Source organism: Gorilla gorilla, chromosome 5 (assembly GCF_029281585.2).
Source record: "Gorilla gorilla gorilla isolate KB3781 chromosome 5, NHGRI_mGorGor1-v2.1_pri, whole genome shotgun sequence".
In the NCBI taxonomy this organism is placed as follows: domain Eukaryota; kingdom Metazoa; phylum Chordata; class Mammalia; order Primates; family Hominidae; genus Gorilla; species Gorilla gorilla.
In genome coordinates, this window is record NC_073229.2 from 52,604,818 (window position 1) to 52,618,977 (window position 14,160).

The 14,160-nt window shown below is 43.6% G+C and overlaps 1 protein-coding gene across 2 annotated transcripts in view; it reads left to right on the forward strand.

Moving 5' to 3' along the window:
- The window catches only part of BLTP3A (bridge-like lipid transfer protein family member 3A), an 85,445-nt gene that overhangs the window by 65,956 nt on the left and 5,329 nt on the right, over positions 1 to 14,160 (forward strand). For both annotated transcript variants that reach the window (XM_004043862.5, XM_063707549.1), the window contains exons 14-20: positions 104 to 1,551; positions 5,986 to 6,182; positions 9,206 to 9,360; positions 9,447 to 9,597; positions 12,833 to 13,095; positions 13,563 to 13,671; positions 13,798 to 13,904. In XM_004043862.5, the coding sequence (XP_004043910.3) occupies positions 104 to 1,551; positions 5,986 to 6,182; positions 9,206 to 9,360; positions 9,447 to 9,597; positions 12,833 to 13,095; positions 13,563 to 13,671; positions 13,798 to 13,904 (2,430 nt within the window). The remainder of the gene's footprint in view (positions 1 to 103; positions 1,552 to 5,985; positions 6,183 to 9,205; positions 9,361 to 9,446; positions 9,598 to 12,832; positions 13,096 to 13,562; positions 13,672 to 13,797; positions 13,905 to 14,160) is intronic.

The window sequence follows — 14,160 nt, forward strand, 5'->3', positions numbered from 1 at the left end:
AAATAGTTTCACAGCCCAAATGATCTTTTACATGTGTATTAATAGTGGGATGCTGAGATACTCAGATGACCATTCTGAATTGTGTTTCATTTTCTCTGTGAAGGTGAGCTTTCCACTGGAAAAGAGAGAGCGGGCAGAGTTGCATCGTCCCCAGGCCCTTGTCTTCTCTGCGTCAGGCATGATTGCCACCAATACACGTCATGCTCCACACTGTAGTTGTTCAGACCTCCAGAGTCTCTTCCGGGGTTTTGCTGCTGCTGAGTTCTTTCATTCCAATTATGATCACTTTCCTAAGGTTCCAGGTGGCTTTAGCCTTCTGCACATGCTTTTTTTGCATCATGCCTTTCAGATGGATTCCTGCCTGCCTCAGCCTAATACCCTCCCTCCCCAGAGACCTAAGGCTTCCCGGGATCTCTGGTCTGTCCACTTTACCCAGATCTCCTTGGACTTTGAGGGAACAGAAAACTTCAAAGGCCATACCTTGAATTTTGTAGCCCCCTTCCCCCTGTCCATTTGGGCCTGCCTACCCCTCCGCTGGCAGCAAGCCCAGGCACGGAAGCTTCTTTTGGCCTCAGAGGGGAGGCTGAAACCATCAGCCAGTTTTGGAAGTCCTGTCCAGTCTGAGGCTCTTGCCCCTGACTCTATGTCCCATCAGCGGTCAAAGACTGAACATGACTTGAAAAACTTATCAGGACTTACAGAAGTCATGGAAATTCTGAAAGAAGGCAGTAGTGGTATGGACAACAAAGGGCCTCTGACAGAGCTGGAGGATGTAGCAGATGTTCATATGCTTGTACATTCCCCGGCCCATGTCCGCGTGAGGCTTGACCACTACCAGTACTTGGCTCTGCTTCGCCTGAAGGAGGTGCTGCAGAGGCTTCAGGAGCAGCTGACTAAGGATACAGAGTCAATGACTGGGTCTCCCCTGCAGAACCAGACAGCTTGCATTGGAGTTCTCTTTCCCAGTGCTGAGGTGGCTCTGCTTATGCATCCTGCCCCCGGTGCTGTCGATGCTGACTCTGCAGGCTCAGATAGCACTAGCCTCGTAGATTCAGAGCTATCTCCTTCAGAGGATCGGGAACTGAAGTCTGATGCCTCATCAGACCAGGGCCCAGCAAGCCCTGAGAAGGTCTTGGAGGAAAGTAGCATTGAAAATCAGGATGTATCCCAGGAGAGGCCACATAGCAATGGAGAACTGCAGGACTCAGGTCCACTTGCCCAGCAGCTGGCAGGGAAGGGCCATGAGGCAGTAGACTCCCTACAGGCCAAGAAACTGAGCAGAACCCAAGCCTCCAGCTCACCAGCTGCATTGAAGCCCCCAGCTGGCAGGGAGACTGCTGTGAATGGACAGGGTGAGCTCATCCCCTTGAAGAACATTGAGGGAGAATTGTCAAGTGCTATTCACATGACCAAGGATGCCACCAAGGAGGCTCTACATGCCACCATGGACCTCACCAAGGAAGCTGTGTCCCTGACTAAGGATGCCTTCAGTTTGGGCAGAGATCGAATGACCTCCACCATGCACAAGATGTTGTCCCTGCCCCCAGCCAAGTAAGTGGTTCTGTACCTCCTTCACTCATCCCATCTCCTTCTCCTAGTTCTGATCATTGGGTTTAAGGCCTCTTACTATGTGCATTTCTAGATTGGGAAGTACCATATAGTCCAGGAGAATGCATAGAATGGCCTATTTAATGGGCAGTTTTCAAGCCAATATTTATTGCTTCTTAGAGTCAGATTATCTCCTTTTTCACTGATTCACTATTTTTTCCCCTCAAGACAGGCCTTACCGTGTTAGCCAGGCTGGTCTTGAACTGCTGGGCTCCGCAATCCTCCTGCCTTGGCTTCCTGAGTAGCTGGGATTATAGACACCTGCCACTGTACCCAGCTTGCTTCACTATTATTGATACAAATATGCTATATCAGAATAATAATAATGGCATATATATAATATTATTTTCAGTGGGCTTTCATCTAATTTTTTTGTTTGATTTGATCCCCACAGCAGCCTGGTAAGGTGGCCTCAGACATTTGTACCCCCAGTTTATAGCTGAGAAAACTGAGGCTTTAGAGAGGATGAGCTCATAGATATCCTATATCTTGTAAATAGAAAAGTTGTGGCTTTGGACTTGTTTTTTCTGGTACCTTATCAGTGTCTGTCAGAGTAATAGAGAAGGAGGAATTTCATCCATTCAGCAAGTATCCTGTGAGCCCTTTCTGTGTGCTGGGCTCTGTGTTAAGCGCCGGAGATAGAGTAGGGAGTAAACAGGAAAACACAGAAATGCACGGTGAGACGAGTGGAAAAGTATCGATTTTCCCATGGGTGCCTCATGGTTTTAGGAAAGATAGAGTCTAAGGGAAGTCTTTCCTGGAACACTTTGTGGTTTAGAGACCATGGTATGAAAACAGTGCATTTAGAGCTTTTGTCTAAGTGAATTATCTTAAGTGGGTCTCTAATGCCTGTGGGTGAGCTAGTACCTGCTAGGACAGACAGCAAGGAGGAAGGAGAGGAAAACTTCAAGGGTTGAGTTGTATAATAATACTAGCCAACATTTACTGAGTGCCTTCTTTGCCTGACAAGACACAGTCCTAAGTACTTATAATATTGGTCCACTGGATTTTTATAATAGCCCTATAAGGCAAGTATTAATATCAATCCCCATCTCACAGATGAGGAAACTGAGGCTCAGAGAGGTAAGAAACTTGCACAAGATCACACAACTTGTGAGTGGTGGGGCAAGGATTAAAAGCCTGGACTCCTAATCACCCAATGTGCTGCCTTTTCTAAATGGAGACAAGTAAGGGAGATGGAAAAAGAGCAGAGGTGAAAAAGAGAAAAGAAAGGTGTGTGAAATGAGCCCTTTTAAAACATCAACAGTGACTTCCTAACTGCCCAAGCCCGTGGCCTTTCCTCAGTCCCCCTTCTCCTGGACTCCTCTATGGTAGTTAACATTGCTGATCAGTTCATTCTGAATATTTGTAACCCCACCCAGTTACTCTCAATTCTCTGAAGGAGTCTTCTTTTTCCTTGGCTGCTCTCTTCTTCCTTTTATCCTATAGGTGTAAATACTCCACAGGGCTAGGCTGTCCATATTCTGATCACTTTTGTCATAATTTTAATTTTTAATTTTTTTTTTTGAGACAGGTCTCATTCTGTTGCCCAGTGGTGCGATCTCTGCTCACTGCAGCCTCGACCTCCCAGGTTCAAGTGATCCTCCTGCCTCAGCCTCCTGAGTAGCTGGGACCATAGGCATGCGCCACCACGCCCAGCTAATTTTTGTATTTTTGGTAGAGATGGGGTTTTGCCATGTTGCCCAGGCTAGTCTCAAACTCTTGGGCTCAAGCGATTCACCCACCTCAGCCTCCCAGAATGCTGGGATTACAGGTGTGAGCCACTGCACCTGGCCTATAATTTTAATTTTTTAAATTATAAAAATGGTTTGTGTTTATTGTGTTGACAGTGTAGGAAATAAGAGAGTAAAGAAGAAAATATAAAAATCACTTGTAACAATCCGCAGATAACCACTGTTTACATTTGGGTATATTTTCTTCCAATCTTTGTATGTCTGCATTCATGTGTACACTTGTGGATGGTTATGTATATAATATCCACAAATACAGTTTTTACAACAATAGGATTATATTGTTTCTACAATGTTACATGCTGCTTTATTCACTCAATGTTTTATTATGATATTTTCCCATTCATTAGGCATATGAATATATGATTTTTATTTATTTTTATTTTTGGAGATGTGGTTTCACCATGTTGCACAGGCTGGTCTTGAATTCTTGGGCGCAAGCGACTCTCCCACCTTGGCTTCCCAAAGCACTAGGGTTATAAGCATAAGCCAGTTCCCCTGGCTGAATACATGATTTTTAATTGCTCCATTATATTCTAGTAAATTGATATATCATAATTTATTGATCCATTCCTCTATCTGGGGAGTCATTTAGTCTGTTTCCCATTTTACTCAGGTAGAACCAATGCTGTATGAAATGTCCTTATTTTTGTGAACTTTAATCTTTGGAATATTTTACATATCTAAATCTTTCTTTAGAATAAAAACCAAAAAGTGGCTGGGTGTGGTGGCTCACGCTTGTAATCCCAGCACTTTGGGGGGCCAAGGCAGGCGGATCACGAGGCCAGGAGATCGAGACCATCCTGGCTAACACAGTGAAATCCCGTCTCTACTAAAAATACAAAAAATTAGCTGGGTGTGGTGGCACGTGCCTGTAGTCCAGCTACTCGGGAGGCTGAGGCAGGAGAATGGCTTGAACCTGGGAGGCGGAGCTTGCAGTGAGCTGAGATCACGCCACTGCACTCCAGCCTGGGTGATAGAGCGAGATTCCGTCTCAAAAAAAAATAATAATAATAAAATAAAATAAAAACCAAAAAGTGAAATTATTAGGTCAAATGCTACAAACATTTTTAAAGTTGTTGATGCATTTGCCAAACTTTCAGGTTTGTAACAGTCTGTGCTTCTTAATAGTTTCTCTCTCAGAATCCCCTGCAGGGTTTGTTAAAACATAGTGGCTGGGCGCGGTGGCTCACGCCTGTAATCCCAGCACTTTGGAAGGCTGAGGCAGGCAGATCACGAGGTCAGGAGATGGAGACCATGCTGGCTAACACGGTGAAACCCTGTCTCTACTAAAAATACAAAAAATTAGCTGAGTGTGGTGGCATGCACCTGTAGTCCCAGCTACTCTGGAGGCTGAGGCAGGAGAATTGCTTGAACCCAGGAGGTGGAGGTTGCAGTGAGCCGAGATCATGCCACTGCACTCCAGCCTGGGCAATACAGTGAGACTCCATCCCAAAAAAAAAAAAAACCAAAAACATAGTTTGCTGAGCCCTATTTCTCATTCATGGAATGAGATGGGGCCTGATAATTTGCTTTTTTTTTTTTTTTGAGATGGAGTCTCACTCTGTCGCCCAGGCTGGAGTGCAGTGGTGTGATCTCGGCTCACTGCTGCCTCGACCTCCCAGGCTCAAGTGATCCTCTCATCTCAGCCCCCAGTAGCTGGACTACAGGCGCGCACCATCATGCCTGGCTAATCTTTGTATTTTTTGTAGAGACCAGGTTTTGCCATGTTGCCCAGGCTGGTCTCGAACTCCTGGATTCAAGCCATCTGCCTGCCTTGGCCTCCCAAAGTGCTGGGAATATAGGCGTGAGTCACTGCGCCCGGCCTGAGTTTTCCTTAATTCTACCTTTAACTGTGACCTTGGGACAGTTTCTTCATCTGTAAAATGGGAGGGTGGTATTTAAAGGTCCTTAAAGGTTTCTTTTCACTGTGTTAATGCCTTTTCAACTTTATCTTCCATTGCTCTCCCTGACAAAACCTATGCTTCAGCTGGGCAGAGCTATTATTCTTACCAGTTTCTTTTTGTTTCTGGCTCTATGCCTCTGTTTATGCCATTTCTTGCCTATGGAATACCCTCTTCTCACTTTCACAGTCCTTCAAGGACCACCTCACATGTTATCTCTTACCACAAAGCCACTCTTGATCCTCTTCTCCTTGTCCTTTTTCCTCTTTGATGTTGTCTAGAACTGGGGATGTCTTACTCATCAATTTATCCATCTCCCACTCCTGCCTAGTGCCTAGTATGGTGCCTTACATACAGAAGCAACTAAATACTTATGGAATGAATGCAGGTGGCTTCAGGTGCCATTCGTCAGCACCAGAGCAGTAGGTAGCTGGTCTCTTCTGAGTCTGGGATGACCTTGAATAACCTTGACATTTAATGTTGATATGAGAGCGCTGTCCATGCAGTTAGCGATGTTGGAATAAAAAGATTCAGAAAGGCCAGTGATTGAAAAATGACTTGATCTCTTTACAGCCAGTAATAGGTAATGTCAAAGTTGTATGTTCCTAATATTGGGAACTTTATCCAGTTGTCTGAGCTGAAAGGGATGGGTATGGTAAGTGGATGGCAATAAACATGTCTCCAAAGCCACATTTGTGGTTTTTGTTTTTTTTTTTAAACAGGGAGCCCATGGCCAAGACAGATGAGGGGGTAGCAGCCCCAGTGAGTGGAGGTACTGCACGACTCCGATTTTTCTCCATGAAGAGGACAGTATCTCAACAGTCATTTGATGGTGTCTCATTGGATAGCAGTGGCCCTGAAGACCGGATTTCAGTGGACAGTGATGGCAGTGATAGCTTTGTGATGCTCTTGGAGTCTGGTATGTGGGAGCAGAGCCAGGCAAAGTTGCAGAAGTCCAGAAAGGGTTCTCTCTGCTGCCTGTATCAGACTGGCAGGGCTAAAGAGGAGCTGAGAGATGATAATATAGACATTTTCTTAATCAAGACAAAAAAAGAGAGACAGAGAAATTTTGGTGGACTTGTGTGTTTGGGTTTAATTCCATGTTTCTAGGTTATTGGTTAATAACTGACTATATCACAGAAAGAGATTCAAACCAAAGGAGAAAGCACTAGTCTTAACAGCCTTATAGCTAAGTCAGGATTAGTTTCATGATTGGTATCAGTGGTGTGAGTGTGCTTATAGTCTTTTTTTTTTTTTTTTTGCCTGTGTTGTCACTGGAAAATAGGAGCTTTTTATCTGTTAATAAAATGAGAAACTTTTAGGAATTACCTCTGTAAGTTATACTGGTTCTTTCAGTTTATTGAAATAGAAACTTAGGAAATGATCCCTTAAGAGTATCTAGGCTGGGCACAGTGGCTGACACCTGTAATCCCAGCACTTTGGGAGGCCGAGGTGGGTGGATCACTTGAGGTCAGGAGTTGGAGACTAGCCTGGCCAACATGGTAAAAACCTGTCTCTACTAAAAATAGAAAAATTAGCTGGGCTTAGCGGCAGGTGCTTGTAATCTCAACTACTTGGGAGGCTGAGGCAGGAGAATTGCTTGAACCAGGGAGGTAGAGGATGCAGTGAGCTGAGATTGCGCCACTGCATTCCAGCCTGCGCGACAGCGAGACTCCATCTCAAAAAAAAGAGAGAATGTCCTATTTATTTATTTATTTTATATTGACAAATTATAATTGTATCTATGTGGTATTAATACTAAGCGATCCTATGATATATACACACACACATACAGTGTGGGATTTTTGAGCCAAACTAATTAACATCTCCGTCACCTCAAATACTTACCATTTATTTCTCCTGTTTAACTGAAACATTACACTTTCACTAACATTTCCTCCTATCCCCTCCCATTTCCCTTTTCAGCCTCTGTTAAGCACCATCCTGCTCTCTGCTTTTATGAGTACAGTTGTTTTACATTCCATGTGTAAGTGAGCACATGCTATTTTTGTCTTTCAGTGCCTGGCTTATCTCATTTAGCATATTGTCTGTCCTCCAGATTCATCTACGTTATCACAAATGACAGGATTTCCCTCTCATAAGGCTGAATAGTATTCCATTGTGTGTTTGTACCACATTTTCTTTATCTGTTCATTGGTTGGTGAACACATAAGTTGATCCCATAACTTGGCTGTTGTGAATAATGTTGTAGTAAACACAGGAGTGGAGATAGTTCTTTGATATACTTTTTTTCATATTCCTTGGATATATACCCAGAAGTGGATATGGTAACTCTATTTTTAGCTTTGAGGACCCTTCATACTGTTTTCCATAATGCCCATATTAATTTACATTTCCACCAACAGGGTGCTAGGGTTTCCTTTTCTCTACATCCTTGCCAACACTTGTTATCTTTAATCTTTTTGAGAATAGCCATTCTGACAGGAGTGAGTTAATATTTCACTGTGGTTTTAATTTAAGAGAATGCACCTTTTCTTAAGCTGGGTGGCATGTATCATGTTTGTTTTGTTATTATTTTTAACTTCTTATGGAAGATTTCATGTCTATGTACAAAAGTAGACAGAATCAAATAATGAACCCTCATACACCCATTACCTAGCTTTGAAATTAAGAACTCATGGCAGGCCCAGGGCAGTGGCTCACGCCTGTAATCCCAGCCTTTTGGGAGGCCAAGGTGGGCGGATCACTTAAGGTGAAACCTAATTCTCAAATTTAAATTAAAGTTCTGAAAAATCTCCTGGGGTTCTTATATATTCACCTTAGACAGCAATTAAACTTGTGACTGGATTTCTGCCTTGGGAAGCATCCAGTCTAAAAGGAAAGAGAAGGCTGGCACGGTACCTCACGCATGTAATCCCAGCACTTTGGGAGGCCCAGACAGGTGGATCAGGAGTTTGAGACCAGCCTGGCCAACATGGTGAAACTCTGTCTCTACTAAAAATACAAAAATTAGCCAGGGATGGTGGCGTGCGCCTGTAATCCCAGCTACTCAGAAGGCTGAGGTGGGAGAATTGCTTGAACCCAGGAGGTGGAGGTTGTAGTGAGCCGAGATCACGCCATTGCACTCCCCTGGGCGACAGAGCGAGACTATTCCATCTCAAAAAAAAAGAAAAAAAAAAAAGAACTCATGGCCATTTTTGTTTCATAAACACTACTGCCCACTTTCCTTCATCTTATAATATTTTGAAGCAAATCCCAAACATATCCTTTTGTCCATAAATGTTTTCAGTTATGCATTGCTAGAAAATACAGACTTAAATTTTTTTAAATTGTGGTAAAATACATGTGAAATTTCCCATCCTAACCGTTTTTAAGTGGATAGTTCAGTGACATTAAGTACATTCTGATTGTTGTACAATCATTACTACTGTCTATCTCCAGGATGTTTTTCTTCTTGCTAAACAGAAACTCTGTACTCATTAAACAGTAACTCCTCATTTCCCCTCCCCTCAGTCCCTGACAACCATGATTCTACTTTCTTTTTATAAATTTGCCTACTTTAGGTACCTCATATAAGTGGAATCATGCAGTATTTGTCCTTTTATCACTGGCTTATTCCACTTGGTATATCCTCAAGATTCTTCTATTTTGTAGCGTGTGTCAGAATTTCCTTCCTTTTTAAGGCTGAATAGTGTTCCATTGTATTTATATACCACATTGCTTATCCTTGCATCCATGGAAGGACACTTGGGTTGCTTCTGTTTACAGACTTTTAAAAATGGGATCAAATGTCATTACACTTTAAAAAATTAAGAGTAATTCCTTAAATTCATCAAATATCTAGTTAGTCCTCAAATTTCTAGTTGTCTCATGAATGTCATAAGTATTTTGTTTTATTTTTACAGTTGTCATTGTTTGTAGAGGTTGGATTTGAACAGAATATTTTGACTTTTAAATTCATTTGTCCTCTTTTTCATGCAGAGTCTGGTCCAGAATCTGTTCCACCAGGATCTCTTTCAAATGTCTCAGATAATGCTGGTGTTCAAGGGAGCCCTCTTGTGAATAATTATGGCCAGGGGTCACCAGCAGCCAACAGTTCAGTTTCACCCAGTGGAGAAGACCTCATCTTTCATCCGGTCAGCAGCTCTACTTTCTTCTCTGCAGAGGGTAGGCTCTGGGCTGAGAGCTTGGGACTTAAAACTAAGAGAATCTCCTTTGATAGGTCTCAGTTCTGGTCCTGAAGGTGAATGAGGTGTCTTTTGGGATTGAGGTACGTGGTGAGGACCTGACTGTGGCCCTGCAAGCAGAGGAACTGACCCTCCAGCAGCTGGGCACCGTGGGACTCTGGCAGTTCCTGCGTGGACAGTGCCCAGGTAAGGATGGTAGTCATTCCACGACAGATCATGGGGCTTGTCTAGGACAGCCATAGATTAACTAGTACTTGTCACTGTGCTCTAAGGGCAGCCACTCTACTAGTGCCAAGTTCTCTCCAGCAGCCATTAGGGGGAGGAAAAACTCCATTGAAGCCTTTTTTGCAAGGAGCCTCTCAGAGCTCTTTCTGGGGCTTTGCATTCACTGTGCTAGTCTCCAACTTCACTTCCAGGTACTTCTGGAGCTTATAGATGAGGACAGTGTCCACTTCATTTGTGTGTCTCTTAACATAAAACTATCTGATCAGGGAACTTCTGTCATTCAGATTCAGTCCTTTGATGTGAATTTTCATTTATAAAAGATGACAGGAAAAATCTTGGCTTATGTTACATACTTCATTTAAAAATTATTGGCTGGGCATGGGGCTCATGCCTGTAATCCCAGCACTTTGGGAGGCTGAGGTGGGTGGATCACCTGAGGTCAGGAGTTCGAGACCAGCCTGGCCAACATGGTAAAACGCTGTCTCTACTAAAATATAAAAATTAGCTGGGCGTGGTGGCGGGTGCCTGTAATCCCAGCTACTTGGGAGGCTGAGGCAGGAGAATTGCTTGAACCCAGGAGGTGGAGGTTGCAGTGAGCTGAGATCGTGCCATTGCACTGCAGCCTGGGTGACAAGAGTGAAACTCTGTCTCAAAAAAATATATATATAAATATATTTTTAGGCTGAGCATGGTGGCTCATGCCTGTAATCCCAGCACGCTGGGAAGCTGGGGTGGGAAACCAGCCTGAACAACATAGCAAGACCTCAGCTGTACAAAAAATACAGGCTGGGTGTGGTGGCTCACGCCTGTAATCCTAGCACTTTGGGAGGCCGAGGAGGGTGGATCACTTGAGGTCAGGAATTTGAAACCACCCTGGCCAACATGGTGAAACCCCGTCTCTACTAAAATACAAAAAAATTAGCTGGGCGTGGTGGCAGGCACCTGTAATCCCAGCTACTTGGGAGGCTGAGGCAGGAGAATTGCTTGAACCGGGGAGGTGGAGGTTGCAGTGAGCCGAGATCGCGCCCTTGTACTACAGCCTGGGTGACAGAGCAAGACTCTGTTTAAAAAAAAAAAAAAAAAAAAAAATTAGCCCGGTGTGGCGGTGCGTGCCTATAGTTCTAGCTGCTTGGGAGGCTGAGGTGAGTGGATCATGTGAGTCTAGGAGTTTGAGACTACAATGAGCTATAATTGCACCACTGCACTCCAGCCTGGGCAATAGAGCAAGACCCTGTCTCTTAAAAAACATTAAAATATTGAGTAGATACTGAAGAATACTTATAAAATATATGTAAGGCATAAAATAATAACAATACAATGAACCCATTTACTCACCACCTAGTTTGTTTTATTGTTTTTTAATTTTTTTTGAGACACAGTCTTGCTCTGTTGCCCAGGCTGGAGTGCAGTGGCACGAATTCAACGTGCTGCAACCTTCGCCTCCTTCAAGCAATTCTCCTGGCTCATCCTCCTGAGTAGCTGGGAATACAGGCACACACCACCACGCCCAGCTTATTTTTGTATTTTTAGTAGAGATGGGGTTTCACCATGTTGACCAGGCTGGTCTCAAACTCCTGGCCTCAAGCGATCTGTCCATGTCAGCCTCCCAAAGTGCTGGAATTACAGGCCTGAGCCACCATGCCTGGCCCCACCACCTAGTTTAATTAATACAACAGTACCATTACCTTTTAAGTCTCTGGGAGTCCCTCTCCTGAACCTCCTTCTGTCCCTCACCTGTCATAGGTAATTACTATCCTGAATTTGTATTCATTGTTATCTTGCTTTACTTTATAATTTGTACACGTGTTTATATTAATGTATTTTTAGCTTTTTTCACATTTTTCTAAATGGAATAATAGATTGTACTATTTTTGTGATTTGCTTCTTTCAAGTAACATGATATTCTTTAAATTCATCTAGGTTGTTGAATTAGCTATAATTCGTTCATTTTTCATTACTATATAATGTTATTGTATACATACACCACTTTTTTTTTTTTTTTTTTTTTTTTGAGGCAGAGTCTTGCTGGGTTACCCAGGCCGGAGTGCAGTGGTTGCAATCTCAGCCCACTGCAACCTCCGCCTCCCGGGTTCAAGTGATTCTCATGCCTCAGCCTCCTCAGTAGCCAGGACTACAGGCGCCTGCCACCACGCCTGACTAATTTTTTTGTATTTTTAGACAGGGTTTCACCATGTTGCTCAGGATGGTCTTGAACTCCTGAACTCAAGTGATCCACCCGCCTCAGCCTCCCAAAGTCTTAGGATTACAGGCATGAGCCACTGTGCACGGCACTTTTTGCTTTTTGAAAACAGCTTTATTGAAGTAGAATTTGCATAACATAAAATTCACTCATTTTAAGTGTACAATTTTATAATTGTGTAACCATCACCACAACCCAATTTTAGAACATTTCCATGACCCCCAAAATATCCCTGTACCCATTATCCTATTTACTTCTTTATTCTATTCTGGACAGCCATTTGGGTTGTTTCTAGTTTTTGTTTGTTTGTTTGTTTTTCCACGTTCAAATAGGGTTGCTGTGAACATCCTGGTACATGTCTCTTGGAATATATGTTTGAGAGTTTCCCTGGGGTTGTATTTCTGACAATATAATTTCTAGATCATTAGGGTAGGCACAACTTCACCTTTACTAGATAATACCAAATTGTTATGCAAAATGTTTGTACCAATTTGCAGTTCCATAAATGTGTAAGTTGTTCCACAGGATCCTTGGCTACACCTGAGAGTGTTCTGTTTGGAGTTTTGGAGAGATTAGCATAGATCCTGCTTTGCTTTATGAGTGACAGATGAGAAAACCAAGATTTAGAGAAAGGAGGAGACATTCAAATTTAGTAGAGTTTGGGAGTCCTATGTTTTAAGAGCTTTTCCTTGGCCATTAGCCCACTGTCTCACATTCATAACAAGGCCAGTCCTTAATCTCTCTTCCACCTTGCAAGGCATTATAGCAAAGTATCTAAGCCCATGGACTTGGCAATCAGACTGCCTGGGTTCAGATCCTCTCCTTGCTACTTACTAATTATGTAATTTTGGGCAAGTTATTCTCTGTGACTTAGTTCAGTCAGATGAGAATGATGATATTCCTTTGACATAGGGTTATTATGAATATTGGTATATAAAGTGCTTAGAAGACTCCCTGGCCGTTAATTAGTTGTCTTCCTTGTCTTTCTTCACAAAGGTACATGCTTTCAGGAATCCTCAACTTTGAAGACTGGCCACATCAGGCCAGCTGTGGGCCTTCGCTTTGAGGTGGGGCCTGGAGCAGCTGTTCATTCCCCACTGGCCTCACAAAATGGCTTCCTACATTTATTGCTTCATGGCTGTGACCTCGAGCTGCTCACTTCAGTGCTCAGTGGCCTGGGGCCCTTCTTGGAGGATGAGGAGATCCCGGTGGTAGTCCCCATGCAGATTGAGCTTCTGAACTCCAGCATCACCCTAAAGGTGTGAGGAACCTTTGGTTTTTGCCAATGTAAGGGCACATTGGTTTTTGCCCTGGACTTTGTCAAGCAAGGAAGCAGTGACACCTGTTAACCTCTTCCCTTTTCACTGTAAAATATGGTGAGGATCAAGTGAGGAAATATTAATACATATTTGCATTCTCTGTCAGTGTTATAGTGGTATATAAATGTGTGTTGCTGTCAGAAAAGCCAGGGTTCAGGTGAGGAGACCTTGTCTGTAACCCTAACCCTGTCTTTGGCATGCAGCATTACCATGTGCAAGCCATCAGGTTATCTGATTCTCAGTTTCACCATCTCTAGATGGGAGAATCTGCTATGCCTCTTATACCTTCCAAGAATGTATGGACAAACTGGCATAAAGCTGCTTCAAGCTGAATGATGGGAGCATGGGTTGTGTTAAATTGCTCTGAGCTGGTGGGGGGCATCATGTGGTTTCTGTCTTTCCTGCAGGATGATATCCCCCCCATCTATCCAACATCTCCAGGCCCCATCCCCATCACTCTGGCCATGGAACATGTTGTGCTGAAGAGGAGTGATGACGGTGTGTTCCACATAGGCGGTGAGTCAGGCTTGTCAGCCTGTTGGTTTCTCTGCCTTTTCTCCTAAAAGTGAATAGGTGACACCTAGGAACTGTTTGGGAGTTGGCAGCAGTTTGTCACTTAGAACCTTTACTTGTTTTCTCCAGCTGCTGCTCAGGACAAACCATCAGCTGAAGTACCTAAAAGTGAGAAGAGACAGCCCCCAAAAGAACAGGTGTTTTTGGTGCCCACAGGAGAGGTTTTTGAACAGCAGGTGAGGACCTAACAGAACAGTAGCTGCCCATAACCCTTGGGGGCTATACTTGCGAAACTGGTAAAACCCGGGGTTGGGGGGCAAAAAGGTTGCGTTTGCTGCCTGCATGTGGGTGTTTTGGGTTCCTGTCACCTAGCAGCGGCTTCTAGAAGTGCTGACTAGAGGATAAATGTCAGGAGCTGCAGATGAATGGTTGCTGAGGACATACTGCACCTGCCAATGAACTATGAAGAGGGAATCAAGGTCTTAGAAAAGA